The sequence below is a fragment of the Cystoisospora suis genome (genome assembly GCF_002600585.1).
Source record: "Cystoisospora suis strain Wien I chromosome Unknown contig_1357, whole genome shotgun sequence".
NCBI lineage: Eukaryota > Apicomplexa > Conoidasida > Eucoccidiorida > Sarcocystidae > Cystoisospora > Cystoisospora suis.
The window spans coordinates 1-12142 of NW_027154157.1; the positions used below are offsets into that span (position 1 = coordinate 1).

At 51.1% G+C, this 12142-nt stretch overlaps 2 protein-coding genes across 2 annotated transcripts; one reads left to right on the forward strand and one right to left on the reverse strand.

The window, feature by feature from the left end:
- Positions 1-11: 11 nt before the first annotated feature.
- CSUI_003133 (uncharacterized protein) lies at positions 12-1782 on the forward strand. The gene is made up of 2 exons (XM_068063331.1): positions 12-283; positions 689-1782. The coding sequence occupies exon 2, from the start codon at positions 1448-1450 to the stop codon at positions 1739-1741; it is 294 nt and encodes a 97-aa protein (XP_067924688.1). The 5' UTR covers positions 12-283; positions 689-1447; the 3' UTR covers positions 1742-1782.
- Positions 1783-2805: 1023 nt separating this feature from the next.
- On the reverse strand, positions 2806-12115 carry CSUI_003134 (uncharacterized protein). Its single transcript, XM_068063332.1, has 5 exons — positions 8404-12115; positions 7797-7928; positions 6868-7414; positions 4884-6223; positions 2806-4668 (listed from the first exon to the last, which is right to left on the reverse strand). The coding sequence occupies exons 1-5, from the start codon at positions 11252-11254 to the stop codon at positions 3239-3241; spliced, it is 6300 nt and encodes a 2099-aa protein (XP_067924689.1). The 5' UTR covers positions 11255-12115; the 3' UTR covers positions 2806-3238.
- Positions 12116-12142: the final 27 nt, after the last annotated feature.

Sequence of the window (12142 nt, forward strand, 5' to 3'; positions counted from 1 at the left end):
GTGCGTATGTTGTGACTTTCTGTTACTCTTCGTTGAATGCATTCTATTTGAGCAGAGACTACTCATATGTGGATGGTTGCTGCATGCAGAGAAAGAATCTGTCCGCGTTGTTTCCTGTCATAGGGCCTTCATACAAGATTTCCAAGCATAACTCTTGTGGTGATCCGCACTTGCCGGGAGTTGCCGGGTGTATGCAGTTTTTCTACTGTTTCTTCTTCCTTTCAGGATTTCCTTGGTACTCTGGGAGAGCACGGCTTCTACATGAACAAGACGTGGACTCCAGGTGAGGCGCTGATCGCCCTTCAGCACGGACGTCTTAGAGACGCGAAGAGATCGGGCCGCTTTGTCTTCCGCTTCTCTTCTTGGCCCCTACTGTGTTCCGTAGCTTGACTGTTTTAAGTATCCATATGTCCCCAGTTTGTCTCAGTATTCTCCTTTGTGGTTCGACTTTTCGCTAGAGACTGGATATGTGGCATGTCATAATTCTGTGAAAGCAGGTGTGTGAAGAGAGCCGTGCGAGTTTGTGTATGCATGCGGTACTTCTGTCTACGGACGTGTCACTGTAGCATACGAAAGGAACAGCCCGGTTCTTCACGTCCGTGCGTTTTCGATGGCCGAAGTTGTCAGTCGGTTTCTCTTCTCGGAAGAGAAAGGCAAGAGTCGTTCTTTTTTTTTCTTTGTTTCTCAGATGATAAAGATTCTTCTGAAAACGCCGTCAACGCAGAGACTGCCGCCGCAGAGAAGCTGAAGTCCTCCGTCGAAGCTCTCAGTAATACCTTGCCAGGTACTCCTCCCGAGCTTCGAAGACGTCGTGAAGAAGAAGTGGCAGCGTCTGCGGCGTTGTCTCAAGCAGATGGAGAAAATGAGATGCGACTGCCTCCTGCTACACAGGATATTTCGACTGAAGAAGTACCTGCGCGAGAGGAACAAGAAGGGGTTATGGAGGGATAGGAGATTGTAGTGTTGCATTCCTCAAGAGAGGGTGTAGGTACACGTTCTAGGGAACTATCTGTGGACGCGTGGACATGTATTCCGTTGAACTCATTCAAAAGTAGCAAGCGTCTGACTCCGGTCTAATAAAGTGATACTCGCCTGCCGGGGCGGCTGTCTGTTGATCTAGATAGCGGTCGGTCGGTCAAGGGTACCGCCATACAGATAGCCAAGGGATGAGTGAATGTGCTGCATGTGGAATCAAGCTTGATGGGTGGGGGTAAGAGAAGGTATAGGGATGGTGCATCTACACGCTGTCTGAGCTGTACCTAGTAATAACTAGTATCCCTGTGCTTTTCAATAAAAAGCTCTGTGTGTTTCTCCTTCCTCGGCTTACCACAAGCAGTTTCATCTGTTGTTGCGGGTTTTTGGTCTTTATCTTCTTCTCTGGGAAAGAGAGGAAGTGGTTTGTTTGATTGTATTCGAAGAAAAAAGGCAACCTAAGTAATGGTTCCCGATGAGAGCCAAGGTCACTGACCCTTCGATGTGTGTACGCGTCGTTCGCATATGTATGCCTATCTATTCAACTGAACGATGCGCCGTTTCTTCTGTGTTGGAGGTACCACCTACTCGAGGGGACTGTTCAAGGGGTGGCCGTGGAGCACGCTGTCGTGAGACCGCGCGCTGCCGTATATTTGTGTCTGTGGGAGGTGGTTTCTCTCAGGGTCGTCGAGACACACACGCGACGTATGTTTTGAGGACGTACCAACAACCATACAACCTTCTTGCGTACATGTCTGTGCGTCCTTAATATGGTGATGCCTGTGTGTACCTATGCTGATGCTACGTACAGTTTTTATCATGTGTCTGCTCCCGCAGTGTCTTCTGCTTCGTTTTCCACTCTTCCGCCTCTGAAACCTGCCTCAATCTCGTGGTGACCTCTATTCTTTGTTTCTTTCTCGTACTGAGGAGACCTGCCGCATGCGGGACCGCCTTTTCACCCCGTGGGGGGGGAGGTGAGGTTGCAATCTGGTTGCAACGGGGTTCGCTGCAAGTACCTTTGTTAACAAATGCACTCTTTGACTCATAACAACAGATACTCTCCGGGGATACCGCGCCGCGCCTCACGTGCTGCTCTGGCACCATACTAGTGGATGAATACAGGGCTTCTCACAACGTATGACTTCATTAGCACACCACACTTCGGGCGGCAAGGAAGCAGTTCTGAGTACCTGCGTCTGAGGGAGCGAACCCTTCAAGGTGTAAACAGGAAAACTGCCTTGGTTGGGGAGTGCGCTGCGTCGGATCACCCGGGAGCGTGAACGCTGCTGAGAAGGACCGCGCTGTTTAGGCGTGCTTACACTCGAAGACAGCTGAATGTTCACGAAGACCGAACGATAGCCGCACTATGTAAGGAAGCCAATGCCAGAAAAGGAACTTCATTTATTTCCCGCAAGCCGCAGGTACGATCTAACTTCCTTTCAACGACCCCATCACGAAGGCAGGTTATATACATGTAGCGTAGTGCCTGGCCGTGGAGAGAAAGGAGTCTGACGCGGACACACCCCTAGCAACAAAGTCCGTGAACCAGTGGAATGCTTCCGGGGATACCCACCGGCCAAAAAAGACAGAATCTAACGCGGCTGTCAGATTTCGGACAAAAGGGACTAGATGGGGGTGAGCAAATCGTCCCACAGTACCGCAGATTCAGTACCAGGGCCCGTCTCTCTCTCTGAAGACGATCTGACAAGTTCATTTCAAATACATTCCAGTTCAAGTGCTGCGTGCAACAAGGAACCATTCCAAACTTCCTCAACAATAAAGTCTAAAGAACCAAGGATACAACTGAAAATCTCTCCAAACCGCATGCACTACGCCCCCTGCGATAGTACCCTACCCATCATCAAGCTTGGCAGGGTGCCCACACAGGCCCGCAGACATGAGTACAGGGACGTAGACTCTGTATGCGAACAGACATCCCACATGCAGACACACACGACTAATGCGCTAGCTCGAGACCTCTAGTCAATTTCCGTGTAGACGCATACATATGTCTGATCAACCGGAAAGAGATCTGACGACCTTAATACAAGAGAAGGTGCCCACGACTGAGACCGGACAGGTTAAGTATCGTGCCGTAGCGACACCTTGATGAATCGAAAAGTCCGTAGAAAGCATAAAACGCTGTTCCTTGACACGAGTGGCAAGTGCATACAGCAAATTTCAAGACGTCCCCGGCTCGGGCGTGTCCCAGGCAGTCACAAGCCATCAGAAGGCAGTTAGCCTCTCCTCTACTATACCTGGAGAACTAACGAAAAAACTTTTCTAAAGTCAGGCGAGGTTTAGAAATTTGTTTGGGTGTGCCGCCACCTCCTCGCTGCTTCTTCTTGTCAGGAACAACAGGTACGTTTGAATCCCGCTTGATCTTTTTTACTTCTCCATCATCTCTTCCGCGTCCAAAATCGCATCGTCGCTGTGACTGAGCCTCGCTCGTCCTCGACCACTTCACCTTCTGCCTTTTGGAGGTCTCTGTCAGCACATCCGAAGTGCAGTTAGCTAAGCAAGAAGCTGATGTATCAGAGAGGAAATGGCCGTTCCCCGTCGCACAGGGAGATATATATTCTTCCTGCTCCCGAAGATGATCAAGAACCTCCTCCTGGAGAGTGACAGGAAGACTCTTCAGCCACTCAGAATCTACTTCACAAAGCCCTACGGGTTGGTCGTATGCTGCCTGCCCTAGAGGAACCCCAATGCGTGTTGAATCTACTTCTTCCTCATTTGAAGAGACACGAGCTTCCTGCGACAAAATCACCACGGCCTCCTTATTGCATTGTTCTTCAGCTTTGCCTCTTGCGTTTACTTCGCGCACTTCTGTCATGATTGCGACATCGTCACTCTCCTGAGAACTTTGACCTGTCTGTGCTACACTTGGTCCTTCTTCATTTCGGGAAGAGCGACCCTGACTTTCAACCAACCTTTCACTTCGCTTTGCTTGCTCTCCCGAACAGCTTGACGAAGAATGGTGAACTTCCAAGCTTTCCTGCGTACAACGAAAAATGCCCGCTCCGTCGTTCGGCAATCTCTCCCTAGCAGCGCGCGACAGAATTTGAGTCGCAGATGGAAGTTGCTCTGTTTCCTTCTTCACGGCCGCCTGCCACTGCTTCATCATCAGCAGCTCTTCGTTACTTGCCTTGCCTCTATTCTCTGGCATATCTGACCGTTCATCTTTCGAGCAGACGTGCTTGCGTTCACGGGCCCCTTCAGGACTGACGTCTGCCAGATTTGCCTCGCCTGCCCTTCCTCCCTTTTCTATACACCTGCCATCTACTTCACATTCGCTGACATCTGCCTCGCTGGTATCGCCAGAGATCCGGAGCGTACATCCGGAGGCGACCGAATCTTCACATGACGAAAGATCTGATTCGCGACCCTCATCATCTTTCTCGTCATAACCGTCACTCTCTCTTTCGTCTTGTCCCGCTGTCTTGCCCTCTTTAAAAGCGTCACCAACTCGCTGTCGAGTACTCGGTCCGCCTTCCGGTTTCTCCCACTCCCCTCCTTCCACCGACGGGCGGAAACGGTTGTCCTCCTTCTTGTGGGTGCTCATGTCTCCGGGCAGATGAGACGTAACAGATTGACATGCTCTGTCTCCTCCATCAGCCCTTTCCAGTTCGTCACAGTCGTCTGTATCTCCATACACTGACGAATGACGGAGTTCATTGTCTTCTTGTTCTCCATCTGCGAAACCAAAGGAGCCACACACAAGGCAGACAATCCACCCTACGCTCATCATCTGATAGAGCTCGCCGCCAAGGGAAAAAACGTAGGGTCGCTGCGCTGTGCGCAATAACAAGATAAGTCACCGTAGAACTCTCTATGTCCTACACCTGTCTATCACGCTAAGCATACTTCTTTGTACTCGGGCACAGCACCCCGTAGGCTACAGAAAGTACCTTTTGTTGTGTCATCTTCCTCCGAACTGTCAAAGATACTAATGCATTCAAGCTCAGACAACTTCTTATCATCCTCCACTGGGCCTCGTTCTTGCTTCGCATCCGAATCCTTTTCGTCTTTCCTAGTCGTCAGTCCCTCTGTAGTCTCCCCTTGCAGCTTTTCCTTCTTGACCTTCCCTCCTCTTCTCCGGGCGGCTGCAGCTCCCCACAGAGCATCTAGGGTGGCACTGCCAGACATCTCTGGTGTAGCTGAGCCTCCTGCATGGCTGTTATCTGCAATAGATGATGAGTCTCCATCTACCTTCTTGAACCCTGTGAACCCCACCGAGATCTTGTGCAAGTCGAAGAAATACCTGACTCCCCCTGGCTTTTCACGAAGCAACGATGCGTTCCCACACGAGTGCAAGCAAGTTTCCATCTCTCCAACCTCATCAACCGATGCAACGCCGTCCAAGGAGACGTCTAAGGGCCCAAGTACGGCCATGCGCGAGAAGAGAAGAACGCTGTAGTGAATCAGTAAGGATGGCACACACCCCACACCCGCCTCTCCAACTGTACCCTTTCGTTGACCAAGCAGAAAGGACGTGAGTGAAGAAGACCCCTGCTGAGACCATTTCCTTTCTTGATTGTCTTCTCGATTCTGGCTGTCCGATATCTCGGCACGTTGCTCAGCCCCTTGTTTCCGCTGGTTTTCAAGTTCCTGAAGAGTTCCACCAACTGCTGAACTCTCCTGCCCCCCTACCATATCGACTGCTTCTAGCGTCCGAGTAACGTATCTACCGTCCTGTCGGACAAAAGAAGTATCAAGCGGTTTCGAAATTGCGTCGCCAAAACATAGGCCCCTATCGTCTGACACGCGACCCCCCTTTGACGGCCTTCCCCATGTGACTGGGCCTTGCTGTCGATTGTCGTGTCTTTCATTGGCGAGTGGATGAATCAAATCCGTCTCCAATCTCGAAGAACTGCCGGCCCGCAAATGAATAACTCCAGAAGTCTGAGTCCTGCCCCTTATCCACTGAATGCAGTGTTTCCGTAAAAGTGCAGTGACCTCCGGGGGCAGCTCTGCTTGGACTGCAGCAAGCAGAGGACCGTGGACCGTGCATGAGAATGCCCACTCAGAGAGGACGGACTCTGCGTCGGCCCGACACTCAGCAAGTGAAGGACAGGAGAAGGACGGAGACGCAGACGAAGATGAGTTGTCAGCGGACGAAGAAGACGAAGGATTTGTCAAGGATTCTGTCGGCACGGAAGTCGTATCATGCATGCCATGATGAATGCAAGTAGACCAAAATCCAGGAGGGAGAGTCAGCTGCCGTCCCTCAGAGTTGCAATCCTTCTGGCTGCATACACAGGAGAGCCGCACGAGCTGCTGAAACCTATATCTGGCTCTATATCCACCCTGGGGTCTGACAGGGTACGACGGAAACAGTACCGCGACACTTCATATACGAGCTGTACGGGCAACTACCAGCAGGCTCTGCAGAACACTCCAGATCGGTTAACACAAAAAGCGCCCACCGTAGAGCAGAGGAGGATAGTAAAAGGAAACTAACTCAGCGTCACTTGGGTGGATCCACAAAACTGAAGGCACAAATGCTGCCGAACCAAGAGTTCGACTCCTGCATCAGCAGTGCACATAAGATGAGCTGAACTCTGCTGTTGTAGACCAAAGAGGCGACAAAATCATGCAGGGAGTCCGGAAACTGATAATCGAGTCGTCTTGTCGACTTGGCCTTCTCAACCCAATGCATTCCTACCTGACTGAAGCGCCACGTGCTTGACTATGAGCTACACCAGCTATTCTTGATAAAGTCGCACTCTCTACCCCCTTCTTCAGCTCAAAGCACAAGGTACAGCGCTCGCATTACCACAGTGATTCCAAGGTGCGAGAAATAGCAGGTTTTTAGGTCGTAAGAAGAAGTGCGCAGCGATATATCCCCTCCCTACTAATTAAAGACGATACTTGTTATCTTTCTTTTCTTACCGAATCGTCAATCTGAAGACCGTGGCTTGCTCTCCGTACATATCCAGATGCTGTGAGTGCCTGTTCAGTACTCTTTCTAACAGCCGGTGAACCTGACACACAAATCGCTCAGGTGTACGGACACCCCGATGTACGTAAGAGTCCTCTGCGCTTAAACTCTTCGGAGCGACAGTAGGGACGACTGGCTCATTTTCGTCACCCGAGCACAGTAACCTCAACGCCGTAGCGGGTCCGCACAACTGAGAAGACACCAATGGAGCTTGAGCGGCAGGTAGTGCCCCACGCGACAAATTTTCCTCGTCCTTCCTGTGTAGAGCGCTGGTTTTTTTTTTCTGCTGGTCTCTCTTTTCCAATGCGGATATCTGTTTCTTTCCGTAAAAATCGAGAGTGATCTGCCCTTTCGAAACTTCATTCAAAGATGTCACAGAAGAGGCATAACGGTAATTGTGCGACACAAGAAGGCTTTGCAGTTCTCTGGGAGGAAACGCGAGGAGGTCGCGACATGTCCGGATCCCCGCCCGATACATTATACGCAGCAAGGCGTAACCTGCAAACACACCGACCGCAAATGGGAAACGTATGCGCTACTTTCAATAGCTGCCGACTTCAATCGAGTGTTGCAAAACGTCGTCACTCCAGCTTTCGAGTAAACCGAATATAGGAATGCCGTGCTTTAGGCTGCACTCACGTTTTGAAGGACCAAGCTATCTCTTGTCACTGCGTACCGTTGATTCGTGCATTCCCACGCCTTCACACAGCCTCAGCGCATGTGTGTGCAGACCAACACATAGGATACAAGGGCTCTAGGCGCATGCGCCGCGCCAGCGCTCACTACTGTCAGTTAAGTAATACGAATGGCACGCTTCATCGCAAGCAAGCAGACAATAATCGCTATAATTTCCTTCGTTGTTTACGTAGAAAAAACCTACCGACTCCGGGAAGCTTCTGCAAAGGCAGTGGGGAAAGAAACGCCTTCCGGTGCTGAGGGAGAAGAACGGTCTGTCTGCTCGGCTTGTTATGCGCCCCGACGAGCTTCGCGAGAGACATGTTGGTACTGACGCCTGAAACGGAGAACCCCCGAAGAGACGGTGCAAGAAAGGGAGACATACGGAAGTGGAGGCATACAGGAAAAGACAAGTGCGAAGAGGGGCGCAAAACATGAAAAAACAGAAATAGAAGGGTCTACATCTCATTCCTTGAGTTATGAGAGGGCTTTGTTCATCTCGCTTCGTGCAGCACATGCGTAGACGTATAAACTGCAAAGTGAAGTCAAACTCGGCAAGTGGAAAGAGAAACGCCACAGGTACATCCGGAGAAGATTTAGTCGTCAAGACACATTGCGAATGAGGCAGGTACGTACCACTACCAGTATGTCCGTCTTCTTACACATCAATACATACAAAAATTATGCTGCACCCGACTGACCGCATCCGTAAGCAGCTGCAACTTACCCCCCCCAGCCCTTTATACACAGCAAGCATGTGAAGAGCCGCTGCCCACCACAACCTATAGCTTTGCCGCAGAAAGGAAGCTCACCGGCTGTCGTTGTGAGGCCAATGTGTTTTTTGATGAAACTGCGCATTGCCGAGGCGAGATGCGTTGCGACGGCGAGAGGCAACAAACATGTACAGGCTGTGTGAGAGTAAACGTCCCGATATGAGTTCCGGCTGATCTTTCCTCCTTTCAGAACGGCTCCTTGTGTCCCGCGACATGCTGTGCGATGCTCTATTTGACTCTCCTCACACTCGGAGCCTTTACTATCTGCTTCACCCTGTTGGTCAACTTCGCCTTGGCCCTTCAAAGCCGGCCACCACACTGCAATGCACCGGTGACACATAGGCTGCGGTCGACGACTCGCACCGCTGCGTGAATCCTTCTCGCCATTGTCGGGGTCGTCAGCTTTCTCTGGGTAAACGTACGGAGCGAAGGAAACGCACCACCCCTGCCAGCTGGCATTTTGTCGGTCTGAAAACGTCTCCATGCTTTTGCATTGTTCAGACGCAAAAGAAGGACGGGCCGAAACTGTGAATTGTGGAGACTGAGCAGAAGTGGGCTCACTTTGCCCAGGTGGTTTCCGCGCACCTCGGGGATCTGGCGAGAAGAATTCATGAATGCTTCCCGTAGGAAAAAACGTAGATTCTCCGAGGGATGTGTTCTTCTGTATCTCATTACCCCACGGGCAAATCACACCGGCCGAATCCGAAGGAGATGCGTGGCTTCTACAACCAAGTCCGGCCACCGTGGCCTGTCCCCATCCGTCGTGTTTGACTGCATCTATGCTAGAAAAGGGAGGCCAGCCGCCCGCTTTCCAAGCGCCTTCCTTCTCAGTAGCGATGGTACAGGAATCTCCTGGTGCCGGAGGATCTACTTTGGCTGCTCTTATGTCTTCTGAAGACGCGTGACGAGTACCACGTGGCATTCCTTTGCCTTCTGTAGCCTGCTCATTGCTGTCTGTTGCTCCCATCAATGCAACGCGCGCCCTACCCTCCTGTGAAAAGTGAGACGGAGAAAGAAACCGTTGGAGCGCCTCCGCTCCTGCCTTTACGAGAGACGTTACATCGATAAAAAAGTCGTCCAGTCCCAGACGCCTAACTAGAATCTCATGGCTTTTCATTGCCTCTACAACCACATCAGACGCCTGTGATGCGAGAACAGCGGGTGAGGAAACGGAGCAGTAGGGACGAGAAGACGGAGGGGTAGAGCAGCCAACGGGGGTCATATGAGAAGAGGAGAGAGATGACCTGGAAGAGGAACGTGGAGACTTCAGTGTCCTTGGTGAAGAAGAAGATATAAGTAGTGGGGGACTCTGAGACAGAGACGAAGAAGGCTCTGGTACGACACTCAAGCATGAAGAAGATGGCTCCGATACTGAAGAAACGGGCAACATTGAAGAGACAGAGAAATTGGATCTGAGATAAGAAGTGAGGAATCTCTTCTGTTTCAGTCCAGAAAGGATTTGATCTGATATCCTCCTATACTTGTCAAGATTTTCACCATTCTTTACGATCAACACTGGACACTTTCTCATAGCCTCTGGCAAATAAATTCCCTTCTTCACTCCCCATGGTTTTCGCCTCGCTACTAGATTAGCCGTTACAATAAGCTGTTTCTGTCGAACAGCCACCGGTTTCCCTGATATTAAAGGATCAAGCAACTCCTCGACTTGTGCGTAAAAACAGTCTGCATCAATGTGGACTACGATCCGAGAAAGACAAGACGGAATCGAAGGGGCACTTCCGTCCCCCTTATCTCCATCAGAACAACATACTTCATTGTAACACCCACATGCAAAGCATGCGGTAGAAGAAATCTCTCCGCCTCTATGACGTGACCGAGAAGTGTACGGCCCTGAGAATGACGGCGAAGACGAGGAGAATGAACGTCCAACACCACCACATGAAGATGTAGGCAGACACATCCGATTTTTGGATGGAACGTCTCCACAGTTTGATTCGAGAGAAGAAACGACTGTCTTTTGATCAAAAGTAATGGAAGAAGACACTTCACGACTAACTGGAGAGGTGTGACATGAGGCTACTGCTTGACGTTGAGACCCAGGACACGAGAGCGGGGTCACGGGCAACCTAATAGATGTATCCGCACCATATGACGTAGAAGTAAAAACCGTTCCGACGTCTGGACGGATGTGAGGGAGGCGAGGAGGAAGTGAAAGCGAATCTGAGGCCGTCGATGGCGCGTTCGGTGTCGGTGAAGAACCTTTACAAGACGCAGGTGAGAACGGATTCACGACTTCCCCTGCAGATGAAACTCGTAATGACGGGGTAATTAAAGTGGAGGTTAAGCTGCCATCAAGGGCAGTCCGTGAGCAACAAAGATTCTGCTTGGGAATACCATGACGCGGCACTGACCGACGAGATGAAGATTCAACAGATGTCGAATGACTTCCGATGGGACGAAAGAAAGCTTGCCCCTCCTGGTTTCCAAAAGTTCGGACGAATGAGACAGACGAATTGCTGGGACAGGATGATGAGGGGCCAACCGCCACCCCGCAAGGACGAGGAACAGCCCAAGAATTCTCAGCTGCCTTACATGGCAACCGAGCTTGCTCATTTATACTAGCGGGACAAGACGGGTCAGAGCAATGATGTGACTCAGTATTTTCACGAAATTTCAGTGCTGGCACCTGGAGAGAGCAACACGTCGTCTTCGAGCTATCCGTAGAGACACCTGATGATGGTGCGACAGCCACTGGCATGTCACTGATCCCACAAAGAGAGCCCTCTTCGGTTTCAAACGGCGGAACTTGTAAACTCCTGGCAAAGGGATGCGAATTGCCTGCTGAATTTGGGTGAGAGGAAGACAAAGAACGCGGTAAGGACCTGCCCTGATTTCCTTCCGGAGGCTCCTCTTCGTCCTCGTCGGCCATGATTGAGAACTCCGCTACACGAGTTTTCTGTAAGCAATCACTTGGACATCAAGCCTGGAGATCCCGTTCATGCGACAACGACGCGAAAAAGCAGCTAATCTGATACCAGGAGTGGCTGGAACAGAAGATGCATAAGCGCACACCCGACTGGCGGGAAGAACATAGTCGCACACACGAGCCGCCGACAGTTCCCGAGAGCTTAGACAGACAAAAAAAGAAGAAATGCTAACATCCGAAGTCCGAAGGCCAAGAAATAAAACGACAAGATTGAGGGAGTTCCCAAGCGGGAGACGTGAAAAGGGAACGCGAAGTGCGTAATAGGCACAGGCGACGTTACCCTTGATACGCTGGAGGTCAAGGCCATATGGAGGCAGGCCAAGCCTTCTCACAGAAGGGACGGAGGCTCTAAAGGAATCAAAAGTGACAAAAAAAGCGGCGACCCTTTCACGACTGGTAGAAGCACCCTTACTGGCCGGACCGCGGATGCGGTTACCAGTCGTGCAACAACGCCGCAGTGTGTCGGAGGGGACAACGCACACGGCGGTAACAAAAAAGAACATGCGGTCGCCACAGACAAAAGCCTCAAGCCTCGATTCAAATTCACATGCGCTGGGAGCAGTGCCTATTCGTAGCTCCAAGTGCTTCCCACTTTTCTCGTACTTCCCTGTCCTTGAAAACGAGATCTAGGAACCCGCTCGAAACCCACACAGCTAGGATCCTAACCAGCGAAAGAGTCGGTGGAATCAGTGGTTCTTCTTTGACAGAGTCCAATTTGTCTTCTCAGGTTTGTACATGGAATCTGTTTGGGTGTGAAAAACTCCGATGCACGAGCGGGGTTGAGGTCTCCGCTCGGCATGCCGGAGTCAAATTTCTTCCCGCCGTCTCCCG

What these genes read in the sequence shown, in the direction of transcription:
- CSUI_003134 (XM_068063332.1), bottom strand. Translation starts at nt 11,254, where the DNA reads ATGGCCGACGAGGACGAAGAGGAGCCTCCGGAAGGAAATCAGGGCAGG. An exon ending in TGGCCTCACAACGACAGCCG is followed by an intron (nt 7,929 to 8,403) that starts GTGAGCTTCCTT and finishes TCTCCGTTTCAG; the next exon opens with GCGTCAGTACCAACATGTCT. An exon ending in GTCTTCAGATTGACGATTCG is followed by an intron (nt 6,224 to 6,867) that starts GTAAGAAAAGAA and finishes CTGTGTATGCAG; the next exon opens with CCAGAAGGATTGCAACTCTG.
- CSUI_003133 (XM_068063331.1), top strand. Translation starts at nt 1,448, where the DNA reads ATGAGAGCCAAGGTCACTGACCCTTCGATGTGTGTACGCGTCGTTCGC.